At 51.9% G+C, this 13,232-nt stretch overlaps 1 protein-coding gene and 1 pseudogene across 2 annotated transcripts in view; both read left to right on the top strand.

Moving 5' to 3' along the window:
* The window catches only part of XPO6 (exportin 6), a 96,229-nt gene extending 89,312 nt beyond the window's left edge, over nt 1–6,917 (top strand). For both annotated transcript variants that reach the window (XM_006201228.4, XM_015236842.3), the window contains exons 21-24: nt 803–964; nt 3,437–3,535; nt 3,680–3,910; nt 6,225–6,917. In XM_006201228.4, coding sequence (XP_006201290.2) covers nt 803–964; nt 3,437–3,535; nt 3,680–3,910; nt 6,225–6,326 — 594 coding nt within the window. In that variant the 3' untranslated portion in view covers nt 6,327–6,917. The remainder of the gene's footprint in view (nt 1–802; nt 965–3,436; nt 3,536–3,679; nt 3,911–6,224) is intronic.
* A 3,905-nt stretch (nt 6,918–10,822) lies between these two features.
* On the top strand, nt 10,823–10,940 carry LOC116284267 (U11 spliceosomal RNA; annotated as a pseudogene).
* Nucleotides 10,941–13,232: the final 2,292 nt, after the last annotated feature.

Below are 13,232 nucleotides of genomic sequence, written 5' to 3'. Positions count from 1 at the left end.
CATTAAACACACCTACGCCCTCTGAGGATTCCTGCCATGGAAGCTGGTGCCCTCTGGTCTTAACTTAATTTTAATCAAGGCTGAGTTAAAAAGATCTGGGCCTTATAATTTTGAATTCTGCTGAGACAGCTTGAGTAATGTGACCTGCCATGCTCTTGAGTGACTTGGAGGTTTTTGGATAAACTAGAAAATACTGCCTAGCCTGCCTCCCTCTCCTCTCGTCCTCCTGCCAGTGAAAGAGGAGACAGGCTCAGAGAGCTGCCTCCACCTGGAGGTCCTCTAATGCTGCTTTCAGTGGTTTCTTAGTGCTCTTTAGTCTCCTTTTCTGTAGCGAGCAGAGCCACTTTGAAGTCTTATTTGTCTTTATCCTTATCCTTATGTTGGCATAAGACCAACAGGTGAGCTGGGACAGCATTTTTTAGTCCTGGAAAAGGAACAGCACAACCAGGATGTGACAGATCAAACCAGCTGTTTTTAAACAGGAAATCCATATTCCTAATTGTTCTTCCATTTAATAGCCTTTTTTCCTAGCTTAAAAAGCTGAGTGCCTCCATCAGAAACAGGGCCCCTTGGCACCCACCCAGGCGTCCTGTGTCAGCCGTGGCCCTTTCTCTGCCGCGGTACTCTTTGTTAGAACTGCTGGCCCACAGGGGCTCAGGAGGATGAGAGCGGGGGTGGGGAGCTGACACGCTGCTTACTGTTACCAGGCCTCTCTCAGACCCCTTTGTTACCTGGGCCCAGGCTATGAGTGACTCCCTCACGTAGGAAGGGAAGGTTTGAGGGTCTGTGTGTGTCTCCACAGCGCCCCTCCCCTGATGTGAAGGCTGAGCTGTTTGAGCTCCTTTTTCGGACGCTCCATCACAACTGGAGGTATTTCTTCAAGTCCACTGTCCTGGCCAGTGTCCAGAGGGGGATTGCTGAGGAGCAGATGGAGAATGAGCCCCAGTTCAGTGCCATCATGCAGGTAACGTGGAAGAGCTGGTGAGGCTGCCATTTGATCCAAGATCAGACAGGCCCTCTTGGACACCACCTGGGTCCGTTGGCTGACTGTCTCTTGGTTTGCTCTCTAGCATACAGTCCCACTTCCTCAAACGTGGTCACTGCAACAAGTTCTGTTTTTGAAGCCTTGTGGTTTTGGGTCTGAAGCTCATCTCTGCCTCTTAGTACCTGTGAATGAAGTTAGTTAACTTCTTGGCGCCTTAGGTCTCTCCATCTGTCTGGTAGGGATAACACTGCCTATTTCCTGGTTTGAGGAGTTAAATGAGGGCACACACAACATTCCCGGCACAGGGAATGCTGGGTAGATGTCAGTTCCCTTGGCCTTGCAGCAGTGTTCCCACGTGTAAGGAGACTGCCTGCCTCGGGATCCCCTGGGGCCCTGCTTAGCTGCACGCTGACTGAATGGACTCCTGGGGAGGGGCCAGTCAGCTGCATTTTTTAATAATAATTGAAGTATACTCGACCTGCAACACTATGTTAGCTGATCTGCATTTTTAAAAGAGAACTGTGACTTGCCCCATGTTGGGAGAAGCACTGCCCTGTGGTTCAGTGCTCCCTTTTAGATCAAGTGAGGCTGTTACACCCTAGAGAGCGAGTTCTCTGGGGGCTGAGCACATGCTGTGGAAGACAGGGGCAGCCTTCCCCTGGCAGGGTGGCTGGCCGGTCAGCGACCGCTTTCAGGCACTCTCCTTGTTCTGCACTCAGTTGTGTAACCTTATTATTCTGAGCCTCAGTTGGAGTAGAGGGTTTTTCTGTTTTTTTTTTGTTTGTTTGTTTGTTTTTTTAGTGCGAGCTTTTCCTCACAGGGAAGCCAGGGGGAAGCCAGAGGGATTCTACCACTCCTCCCTTCAGCTCCTCGCCAACTCGCATGCACTCCCTGTGTGGAGATTCCTCTCTGGAAGAGCAGATGTTCCACCCCTGGTCTCTGCGGTTGTTTTTCTGTACTTTCATCTCCGACGCCCCGTCGCGGGCTTGGGTTTGGAGTATTCAGTGCTTGCCCCTCTCGCCCTCATACCTCCCTCTTAAATTCTGTCCTTGTGTAAGACTTTTTTGGTAGACTGATGCCTGATCATCCATTCAGGACTGTAATAGCCACTCTGGGAAACAGCTTCACGTTTGGCAGTTAATTTATAAAGTTAAAACGTATAGTTACTATGTGATCTAGCATCCCACCTCTAAATATTTTACTGAAGATGAATGAAAACATATATTCCCACAACCTGTACACGGATGTTTATAGCGGCTTCTTTCATAAAAATTGCTAAAAGCTGGAAGCAATCCAAACATCCATCAGCTGGTGAGTAGATGGACTGTGGCAGGTGCTACCTAGCAGTCAAAAGGAACACGTTCCCACGCACACACAGCATAGATGACTTCCGTGTGTGCTGTGCTAGGTGAAGGAAGCCAGACCAGGAGGGCTGCTTGCTACGGGATTCCATGCCGTTATATGACGCATGTTCTAGAAAAGGCACATCTAGAGGAACAGAGAATGAGCAGTGGTTGCCTGGGGCAGGGGGAGAGTACTGACGACAAGGGGGCTTGAGGGAACTTTTGGGGAGAGGGGGACGTTCTATGTCTTAATTGTCATGGTGGGTAGGTGACTCTGTGGTCAGAATCACACAGTGGTGAGCCTCAACAGGGTGAATATTACTCTGTTACACTTCGATAAACCAACTTTAAAAAATAAAACCATTGGGCACTCTTCACTGCAGCAGGGATTACATGATCCCCTTACACGCAGTTGAGGAGGCCAAGGACAGAATGGCAAGGGGTCACCAGCTTCTAGGGAGTGTCCTGCACCCCAGTGGGTGTGCACGTCACTGGCCCTCCCTACTCCTCCACTGTCACTTTCTGTCAGAGCAGGGCTCTTTGTGTTTTAGGGGGCAAAGGGGTATTTCTTTCTGCCCTTGAACTAGTAACTTCCACAGCCCAGAAACAGCAAAGCAGCTTAAAAATTTGCTCTCACTTAACCCCAAGGTAGAGGCAGCCAGTTGGGAAGGAGCCTTCAAGGATTTGTGGTTTATAAGACCTGGGATGCCAAGGAGAGGGTGGGCAAGTGGTTGGCGTTGGGTTGAGGGGAGGAGGGCAGCCTTTGGTGCCTGCCAAGATGGCTGAGGTATTTGACTAGGGGTGTTAGCCTCTTCCTATAAAGACAGATCCTGTTGGGGTGGATGGGTAGAGTTTTATTATAGAAGGTGTAAGATGAAACCAAACAAGAAATGAGGCACAAGGGGGAGGACTTAGGAGCTAAGACTACTCCAGAGCGTTCCACAGATCTGAGGGGACAGGCCAGGAGAACGAGGCAGCAGAAGCCCTCGCCCTGCATCCAAGGAGCTGGCTGCAGAGTGTCGGTTCCTTGGGCGTAGGTAGTGCCCTAGAAGGGCTGGGTCTGAGGGCGTTTAAATGTTGCTTACAAAATGGTGGTCTTATTTCCTAGGCTTTCGGACAGTCCTTTCTGCAGCCTGACATCCACCTATTTAAACAAAATCTCTTTTACTTGGAGACTCTCAACACCAAGCAGAAGCTCTACCACAAAGTAAGTGCCCCTCCTCTCAGAAATCGGTTTCTTCATCAGAGGTGTCCTGGGCCGGGCTGAGTCCCACCCTTCTCAGGTCAGCACTGCAGAGCATGACGGGAGCCCTGCCGGCTGTCACTCACCCTGGTCTCTGTCTGTCTGCAGAAGATCTTCCGGACCACCATGCTGTTTCAGTTTGTGAACGTGCTGCTCCAGGTCCTGGTTCACAAGTCCCACGACCTTCTGCAGGAGGAGATTGGCATCGCCATTTACAACATGGCCTCTGTGGACTTTGATGGCTTCTTTGCAGCCTTCCTCCCAGAGTTCCTGACCAGCTGTGACGGTGTGGATGCCAACCAGAAAAATGTGTTGGGGCGGAACTTCAAGATGGATCGGGTGAGGAGAGAGAGAGAGAGGCCAGGCTGAAGTGAGGGCAGGTGTGGGCTCTCCAGCCAGCGCTTGTTCGGTGAGGCAGGGGCAGGCTGCCTTGTGCGTGGTTGTGCCCCTGGTAGTGGTGGCTCCACTGTAGCTCGTGCGGCTCCCGGATGACTCGGTGCTGTGGCTGGCTTGAGGGGCACATGCTCTCCCCCAGCGGTGGCTTCTGCAGCACGTATGTTCTTCGTTGCAGCCACTGGTACTCAGGTCCAGCCCCAGCTGTCCATCTGATTAGTCTCAGCTTCTTTGTACTCACTATGCCCTGTCGAGCACACCTCCGACTGGGGCCCAGCTGTTGTGTCCTCATTGGTTGTGAATCAGTTACAGCTGAACTTGCGGACAGGCTGAGAAAGAAGATTGATTCTTGGAACTGCGTCTCTGGGTCCCCAGGGTTGGAGGTGGGGCCCTGGACTCTTTCCAGATGCCAGGCTCTGCAGGGGCTGACCTGCTGCCGGGTCTTGGGAGGAGCCCTCACAACACACACGCTCTTGCCCCCAGCGGTCCACCCGGGGAAGATGAGGTGGGGCTGTCCTGCCTGTGCAGCCCCTTGGGTGGGAACTGGGCTGGTGAGGTCTCTAGATGCGCACGAAGCCGTCGTTACTAGTGTGTCTGGGTATAGTGGTACCCAGCCTCTCCTGTCCCAGGGCCTCTTTTCTGATTCCTCACCTGCCCTCCTTCCTATGTCAGCTGTTAAGTCTCTGCTTCTCACCTGAGAGGCTCTTCCCGGAACTTCTCCTGTAGAATAATTTTTGTCTTTCACCACCTCACACTTGATACAGTGACATCTTCTCTTTCTCCCACGTCCTCTTGGTGTTGCTGACCCTACTCCTGCACACGAGCAGCCTGTCCACGGTTCCACTTCAGCGTTCAGGGTTACATGTTGCTCTGGCTGGAGCAAACTCTACTTATTCCTTGCAGGTCTCACCTGTTAAATGTGTCAGGAGAGTTCTTTCTCAGACTCAGCTCCTGTCTTCCTTTGACTTGGAGTCTTTCTCTCCTTTGGATCGATCTTGTTTTCTCCTGAGCTTGATGTTCACGTCAGCTACTTGGGTATTTTGTCATCTTTGTCCTGGAGGCCAAATCCTAATATTTAATGATCAGTTTCTGATTACATCAATATCAGTCAACTTCTCCTCCTCCCTCTTCCTCCTCCTCCTCCTTTTTTTAAGTCAACTTCTTGATTTAAAGTGATTTCCACATCTAGGTATGCATCAGAGCTCCTGGGGTGCTTATTAAAAATGCGTAAATATACTCCTGTATTCGATTCAAGGAACTCGAATTTGGCATTTGGGAGCCACTGATTAGGAAAACATCCCTTGGTTTGTTTTCTTGAGGATGAAATAAGTAAAGAAATCAGCACCTTCACTCATTCATCCACTGTGTATCTGAAGTTGGCTGCCTCTCTGGCCTTGCGCCAGGGGTCCAGAGCTCCCCACTCCCTGCCTTCAAGGAGTCTTGCTGGAGAGACAGGCAACAGCGCCCTCTGTGGACCACACTGAGCCAAGCACCTTGTGTGCTTTCCAACAGCTTTCTCAAGTGTCAGTCCTGTTAACCCCATTTCACAGATGAGCCCAGGCTCAGAAAGGTCAGCAGTTAGTTGGCAGTTACAGAACTTGGGACTGATAGAGCTGGGAAGCAGGCTCCAGAGCCTGCACGCACCATCCACAAATACAGTGAGCCCAGGGCCTTGGAGCAGAGGCGCCAGCCTAGCGCACTGGGGCCAGGAAATAGATGTCCGAATGGCCTTTTTGGAGGGGGCAGGCTTTGAGCTGAAGTTTGAAGCGGAGGAGAGATTGGCCAGGTACCTGGAGCCCTAGGTGGAAAAGGTGCTGCAGACGTGGCTGGGCTGGCCGTGGTGGGGGGAGGCGTGCGTTGGCAGCCACACCAATGCTCACGGGTGACACCAGGCTGGATCCCCTCCCTTCCTGTCTGTGTGACCTCCGCCAAGTCTTCATCTCTCCGAGCTTCCCTTTCTTTACCTTTAAAATGGTGGTACTGATGAGCCTGAATCACAAGCTGGTGTGAGGATTAGATGAGTTTGTACCTGAGTTGCTTGGGACGGGGCCTGGCACGTGGTGGGCTCTCGGGGAGCATTAGCTGTTGTTCCTTCTCCCACCGTGCCTTTACTGACACAGTGGGGCAAGAGTGAGTAGAAGTTTCGAGTTTTGTAAAATGCAGATCTCCAGGGTGCGCTGTGGGGTAGAAGTGGCTGGGGGGTGGGGGTGATTTGGGGTGTTGGGTGGGGCTGGGCTGCAGCTGTGCCCCTGCCTTCCAGGACCTGCCCTCGTTCACCCAGAATGTGCACAGGCTGGTCAACGACCTGCGTTACTACAGACTCTGCAACGACAGCCTGCCCCCTGGCACCGTGAAGCTCTAGGCACAGCCTGCTCACCGCCCGAGGGACGCCAGCTCCCGCCACTGCACCACCTGCACCTGCTGCCACAGGCGTCTCCCAGCCAGGCCGAAGCAGCGTGGCCTGCCCCCGCCCTCCTCCATGCTCCTCTCCTGCCACCTGCCCAGCAGAGCTGGCTCCAGGGTGTCCAGCACTGGTTGGAGTGCCCGGGGCGTTTGGAGCAGGCAGGGGTCACGCAGCCAGGTACCAGGGAGGCACCGGGAAACCCCGTGGGGTGGTCTGTGCCGACCATGCGTGTGTCAGTCATGAGGCCGAAATGCCAAGGACAGCTGTGACGGTGCCACCTTCTCACCATTCCACCTCCCCACCCCTCCCCGGCCCAGCCGGCTCAGGAGAGGCATGATGTTGGAACTGTTTGGCACTTCTGTCAAGCCTCTCCCCTCTTCCCCCCTCAATTGCCTTGAAGTCTCTGCTCTTTGTCGGAGATTTGCAGACTCGTGGGTTTTTTTTGTTTTTTGGGTTTTTTTGTTCTTGTTTTCTCATCATTCCATTGTGATACCAAGAAACTAAGAAGCTTAATGAAAAAATAAAATGCTTATGTTGTTGTTATATAAATGCTGGTTAGGGAGGTTTTTTTCCCACTCACAGCTTCCTCCAGGGCCAGCATCCAAGTGAAGGGGACCCTCCTAGTGGGGAGCAGGGCAGTGAGGGAGAGGGCTGTGCCCTGGAAGAGCCTGCCAGGGGAGGACTGACTTGGGTGGTGTCTGGTGATGTCCCGTCCTCTTCTAGATAATGTCTTTCACCCTGAGAAGATGCAGGGTCCCGTTTCTTCTGTTCAGGGAGGGTAGGGGACTTGGTCTTAACTGACAGTTGGCATAGTGGTGGAGGTGGGTGTGGAACCAGGTGGTGTCCACCCTCCTGCTCCTCAAAACGTGGGCTCCTGCTCCTTCCCCTCCCAGAGAATGGACCCCTCGATGGACCAGCATCTCGCCTGAGGATGGCCAGGACGTGGAGTTCTCTTGATGAAGATTATCTGAGAGTGGTGGTTGGAGAGGGGAGGGGAGATGGTGTAGCCAGCGGGGGGGAGTAGGTGGGACTCAGGGCTCACTGGTTTGGCCTTGGTCAGCTGTTCATGTGTGGAAATGGACTTGTCCTCGAAGTTTCTGGGAAAATGGATCAGCAGTTCCTCCTGCTTTAGGTGTCACAGGGACTGGACAGACAGGACTGGGTAGCTTCTAATGAATACCATGCCAGGAGGTTCGCTCACCTGAAAATGAGGGTAAGGGTGTGTTCTGTGAAGGGGAGGATGGCCATTAGCTAGATCGGGGGAGGAAGGGAGTTGGGGGCCGAGGGCTTCTACTTCTGAGATCATTCTGTACAAGAATCACTTTGGGTGGGAATGGGGACCTGGGCTGAGTCTGAGCAACATGTGAGGTGGGGTGTGTGTGCGCACAGCCCTTGCTCCGTATCAATCACAGCCTCCCAGCTGCAGCTAGCCTCACTAAAGAGTTCATAGAGGAGGAAATTGAAACTTCAGTCGCTCTTCTATAGAAGGAAATTAACATCCAATTATTCCCAGGCTGTAAATACCTCCTCACCTGCCTGCTAGGGAAGGCCAGGAGCACTCTCAATGCCTGAGATTATGAAAGGGCTTTTTGAGTGCCTAGAGGTGGAGTGGGTGAGGGAGATGGGTTTTGTCACCTGTGAATCCTACCCTTGGACAGAACACAGGCAGGACTTGGGATGGTAGGGGAAAGGCCTTGAGGACTAAGGTGGGCTGGGATGGAGGATTTTTCTCAAAGACTGATGGGCACAGCGCAGCTGTATGGACTGTGTTGAGCTCCCAGTCCTTGGAGGTGGGCATAAAGAGGCTGGGTGACCTGCAGGAAGGGTCCCACCCCTGGGATGGAGTCAGATTTCTGATCCGATTCCTCTTGACTGCAGTGCCCCATGTAGGGGCTGGCACAGAGCAGGCCTCAAAGAAGCATGGTGGAATTGGATGAGTTCTCAAGCCCTTGGCAAATCCAGAAACAGCCCTTACATGCTGAGGACGGGGATACGGGAAGCCTAGAGATGGACCAGAGGGAGACTTTAGGTCAGTCTCAGCTGGGGACAGATAATGGCTGGGAAGTTTTTCAGCCACCTTTGTGTGCAAGGAAGCTGTCCTAGCTCCATTCTGGTCCCCCTGTCCAGCTTCCTCCCTAGGTTATATCATTTGCATCCTGCAAAGAAAGGCGCAGTCAGTGGCTTTGGGAAGGAAGGGATCTGGTGAAACATTTATCTTCAATTTATCTGCGATTTCCAGTATTTTCCTCCACTGCCTACCATTGGCCTTATGCAATGAGGACTGACTTTTTTAACAGCTCTTTTTTTTCTTCGACTATAAAATGTAGAAGAATATGTGGAAAATGCAGAAAACTGGCAGTGGGGCGGGGGGAGCTAATCCCAGTTCCCAGAGAAAACCAATTAATATTTTGGTGAATTTTCTTCCCAGATTTCCCTATATGTGTGCAAATATGTATGGTTTTCCATTTCCTTTTTTTTCTTTACACACTGAGTTTCTGTTTTTGTAGTCTTCCAAAAATGTACCTAACATGACCATTTTTCTCATTACGTAATTCTGTGAAAACATTATTTTTAACAGCAGATGGTATTCTATCATATGGCTGTACCGTGGTTTGTTTATAATTTTTCTTATTACAAATGAGGCTGCAGTGAGCATCCTTCTACATAAATCTTGGTGCTCGTCTGATTATTTCCATAGGTCCAGTTCCTGTACGTGAAATTGCTGGGTCACACATTTTTGAGGCTTGTGATATCACTGGGGCCCAATTTCTATTCAGAAGAAGGATAAAATTTAGAGACTTCAGAGCTGCAAAATGCCTGAGCTGTAAGGCTCCGCTGGGACCATTTGACCAAATCAGCCCCTAGTTTTGTGGGTCCCCAGAACTCTGAGCCCCAGGGCCTCTTGGCTGGTTGGTGGCGGCCTAACACTTCTGAGGAGCATCATTGTCCCAGACTGACCCCCCTGCAGGGTGGCTGGAACTGGGCAAAGGAGAGAGCTTATAGTTCCAGTTGGTTCCTTGAGCCTTGACAGGAGCCATGATTGATGGTGGCTCAGCAATTTACCCAAGTTACTGAGTGCCTCTGTGAGCCAGAGACTGGCCTGCGAGTGAAGGATTTGGAGATTAATAAGACACAGCCTGTGTCTGCAAGGAGTTCACAGACCAGTGAGGAGGCAGGCAGGCAGACCTTTGCAGAATCTAAGTGCTAAGTACCGTGATGGGGGTTAGGAGTCCAGCAAATGGACACAGGGTTGTAGAGGGAACTAGGGGAGGGCCGGGAGAAGGGGTGCCTTCACTGCTGGTGACGATCATCTGAGCAGGTCCCTGAAGGATGGGGAGGAGCTCGCCCGTGGGCAAGTGGTGTGGAAAGGGTGAAGACGCAGGTGTGACGGCGTCTTAAGGCTGGCATGCTGACTGCAGACATTTGAAGATTGCCGTGAAGCTTGGGTGGAGAAATGGGTAGTGACGGTAGAAAGAGACACCATTAGCAGTAATTCTGGGACAACAGGTGTGCGCTGGAACTTCAGTTCTCCCAAATCCTGGAAGGGAAACTGCCCCTGTGAGGCTTGTGTCATGGAGGACAGGTGACCCCTGGTGTCCTTCCTTCTAGATTCACACGCAGCAGCCTGGCTCCTGCAGAGGGATTGGCTCTGAGCTGGTCCCAAGCACTGAGACAAACAGATGACAGGCAATGTCATATTCGTCCCAGCAAGCATTTTGACTAATTTGGGTCACCTCTCCACCAGCTCTTGGGGGAAAGCTGGGGTCTTCCCTGACCCTCTGGACCTTAGCTGGCTGTCGTCCTCCAGGTCCTCCTCTCCTCGGAAGCTCTCATGCACACCCCTTGACGGTGAGGCTTCCTTACTGGCCCCATGGCACCTGTGTCCCCCACCGGAATGAGATCTCCTGGAAGACAGGGGAGCGTCTGTGTCCCCAGCACTCAGTGTAGGACTGGGCCGGGCCTGCAGCAGGTGCCCCCAATATTGAGTGTGAGAATTTTCCAGATCTATCCAAGTGGGTTTTTCCCTGGGGTCACACTGAGGCCTCTTTTCTGATTTTGAACATAATGAAGCCACATCCTTCATATCTGCTCAACACTCCTGGCCTTAATTTTAGGGCTCCTTGGGGAAAAGCACTTGAGTAAACGGCTCTCCAATGTAGGGTTTCTTTAGCTCAGGGATTCCCTTTTCTGCTCTTCCCTGTCTGCATCATTTGGAAACATCTTTTAAAAGCCATGTTAATTGATTGGCTCAGGCCCTTGATGGGGCGGTCGGTTTCACCACAGACATGGGATATATGGCCTCCTGGGTCTAAGCCGAGAGTCTTGTGTGGTGCCAGCTGCGGGGGGCAAGAGTGGCGGAAAATCAATTATTTAAACACATTCAGCAGCTCCACAGGGCTGACATAGGTGGGCAGTTTGGCAACAGGTATATTCTCCTTTTAATAATAAACTTTAAAAAGTGGCACACGTAGGGCAGCCTGATTGCTCTGTGTGTGGAATCACCATCAAGAGATTTTGGAGGCATAATTTTTTGGCATTTGGCAGCTGCGGATCACTGGTCCTGGCACCCCTACTTATAAGTCTCAGATAAAAGGGCAGTGTTTGCAAAAAAAAAAAAAAACAAAACCAAAAAACACTTTGCTTTTTGTCTCTTTATGATATAAATAATACATGTTTCTTTCTGATAAACAAAAAGAAGAAACTAAAAATCTCAAATCATTTAATGACTCAGGTGGGCTTCCAGACCTTTCTCTGCTTATGCACATACACCCACCCACTCACCTCTCAGGGTGAATCAGACGATGTTACACGTATGGCAGGGCTCTGCCCTCTTCAGCCTCTCCGCATGTACACAACTTTCGGTGGGTCACAGACTCCCAGAGACCCCAGTCTAAACCATGACTGGGGCCAGTGAGGCCCCTTGAACGTTGCGGAACGTAACCCGTGTCCTCATCTCTCAGGCCCACGATAGTGTCTGAAATTAGACGTGGCCTGAGGCCAGAGACTCATCCAAACTGGCCTGGAGGTGCAGCTTCTTCCGGAAAAGCCAGGACAGTTACTGTTGTCATTCTTGGAGCCCTGAGGAAGGCTTAATACCCACGTGGCCTGAGGTCAGGAGGCTGCGACCAGCCCATGCCCCCACCCCCTGGCTCTCCCTGCTCAAATCCATGACTTCTGATTCCCCCGGAGTCGCAGCGACCTTGCTTCCAGCCTCTGAAGGGCACTGGAGTAGAAGTGATTCAGACTCCGGAGAAGGATGTGCCCAGCATCTCAATCTTTTCCCACTGCTGAGCCCGCCTGGGGCGGGGCCAGGAGCCCTGAGGAAACTAGGGGCTTTCGTCACATTCCTGATCTGCACTGTGGCATTTCCAAAACCAGTTCCCACCTCCTCCGCTGCAGGAGGAGACAAGCCACCACTGCCTTCCAGGTGCCTGCCTTCTGCAGTCACCCACACCACTCCCTTAAGATTCCCCTGATTTCAGAGCAAATGCTTACAGATGAGATGATTGAGACTCAGAAGTGACTTGCCCGAGGCTACACAGCAGGCCATTGGCAAAGCTGGGGTCCAGTTTTAGGTTTGTGTGGCTCCAGAGTCTGCCAGTGCTCATGAGGAGTCAGCCTTTGTGCAGCCTCACCAGCGAAACGTTGGCCTGGGAAGTTTCTGTGCACATGTCAGTCATTTGTCACTGTTCCCCTTGAACCTGAAGGATATTGAGTCTCAGGTTTCGTGGCTCACCCAAGGTCACACAGCTGGAAGTGGCAGGGCAGGAAACCAGGCTCGCAGGATTCCATATTCTGTTTCCTGCCAGAACTGCGATGGCTTCCTGACGAGCCCGAGTGGAGGTACTCTGTGGGTGGAGCTGCTGGAGGCGGCCCAGAGCCGGAGCTGGCTGTGGGGAGAGCGGGAAGCTGAGAGCCGGGAGGCCGGGTCCCCGTGGGCCCGGATACGCTGTGTGTGCTGCATCCTGGCCGTTTCTGTTTTCAGAGCCTGTGCATGTGAGGAGCAGGCCTGCTTCTGGTGCACAGTGGGCTCCACACCTAGTTGGTTCCGCTTCCCTGTGGGCTTTGAGAGCTGTTTGCAGAGTCCAGTTTGTATCAGTGACCCAGGTGGGCACCCTGGCCCATCCTTGAATACAAGGCTCCTTGGAGTTTCCCTGTGCACAGGGGCTGTGGAATCAAAGGCCAGCTGTGTAGGCTTCCCTTCATATGATGATGTGTGTCTGAGCCATCCTCAGCTCAGACACACGTTATCACAGGCCTCACTCACCTGTTCAGTCTGCCAGTCTGTCACCAGACATTTACTGAGGGTCTGCTCTGTGACAGGTACTGGGTCCTGGACTAGGCCTGATGGGTGGATACCCGTGGGTCTTGCCCTCCAGAAAGGGAGGGGTGGATTCTACGTGTCATGTCCTTTACATCATCATAATTATGAGTGTGTGTGTGTGCGCGCGCATGCACACGCCCATGTGTAGGGTGGTGGACAAAATGTACTCTGTGCTCTGACCCGACTCAGACGTGCATAAAATGGATATGTTTCTAGAGACAGTCATTTTACTCTGGAAAACTGGTGGCAAGAAAAATGCATTTTAAAAAAAATTAGCTCATTAAAGAGAAATCATTCTCTCCAGATTTAAAACAGGCTCTTCTGGATAAAAGAGTCAGTTCAAGTTGAAACTTTAGACAAGTTGTGTAAGAATTTCTAAAGGCACCTCTTCCTCCAAGCAGGTGCAGCTCTATACCAGGAGAGTGGGATGTGGGCTTTCAACCCACACTTGCTCCCTCAGCCAGGCCTTCTTCGACGGTAAGCAACCTGCACAGCTGTCCATGGTGGATTTGTCAGACTCCCCATTGAAACTGTCCTGT

Source organism: Vicugna pacos, chromosome 18 (genome assembly GCF_048564905.1).
Source record: "Vicugna pacos chromosome 18, VicPac4, whole genome shotgun sequence".
In the NCBI taxonomy this organism is placed as follows: Eukaryota; Metazoa; Chordata; class Mammalia; order Artiodactyla; family Camelidae; genus Vicugna; species Vicugna pacos.
Note: the sequence above shows the minus strand (reverse complement) of the source record. Positions and strands in the feature narration are given on the sequence as shown.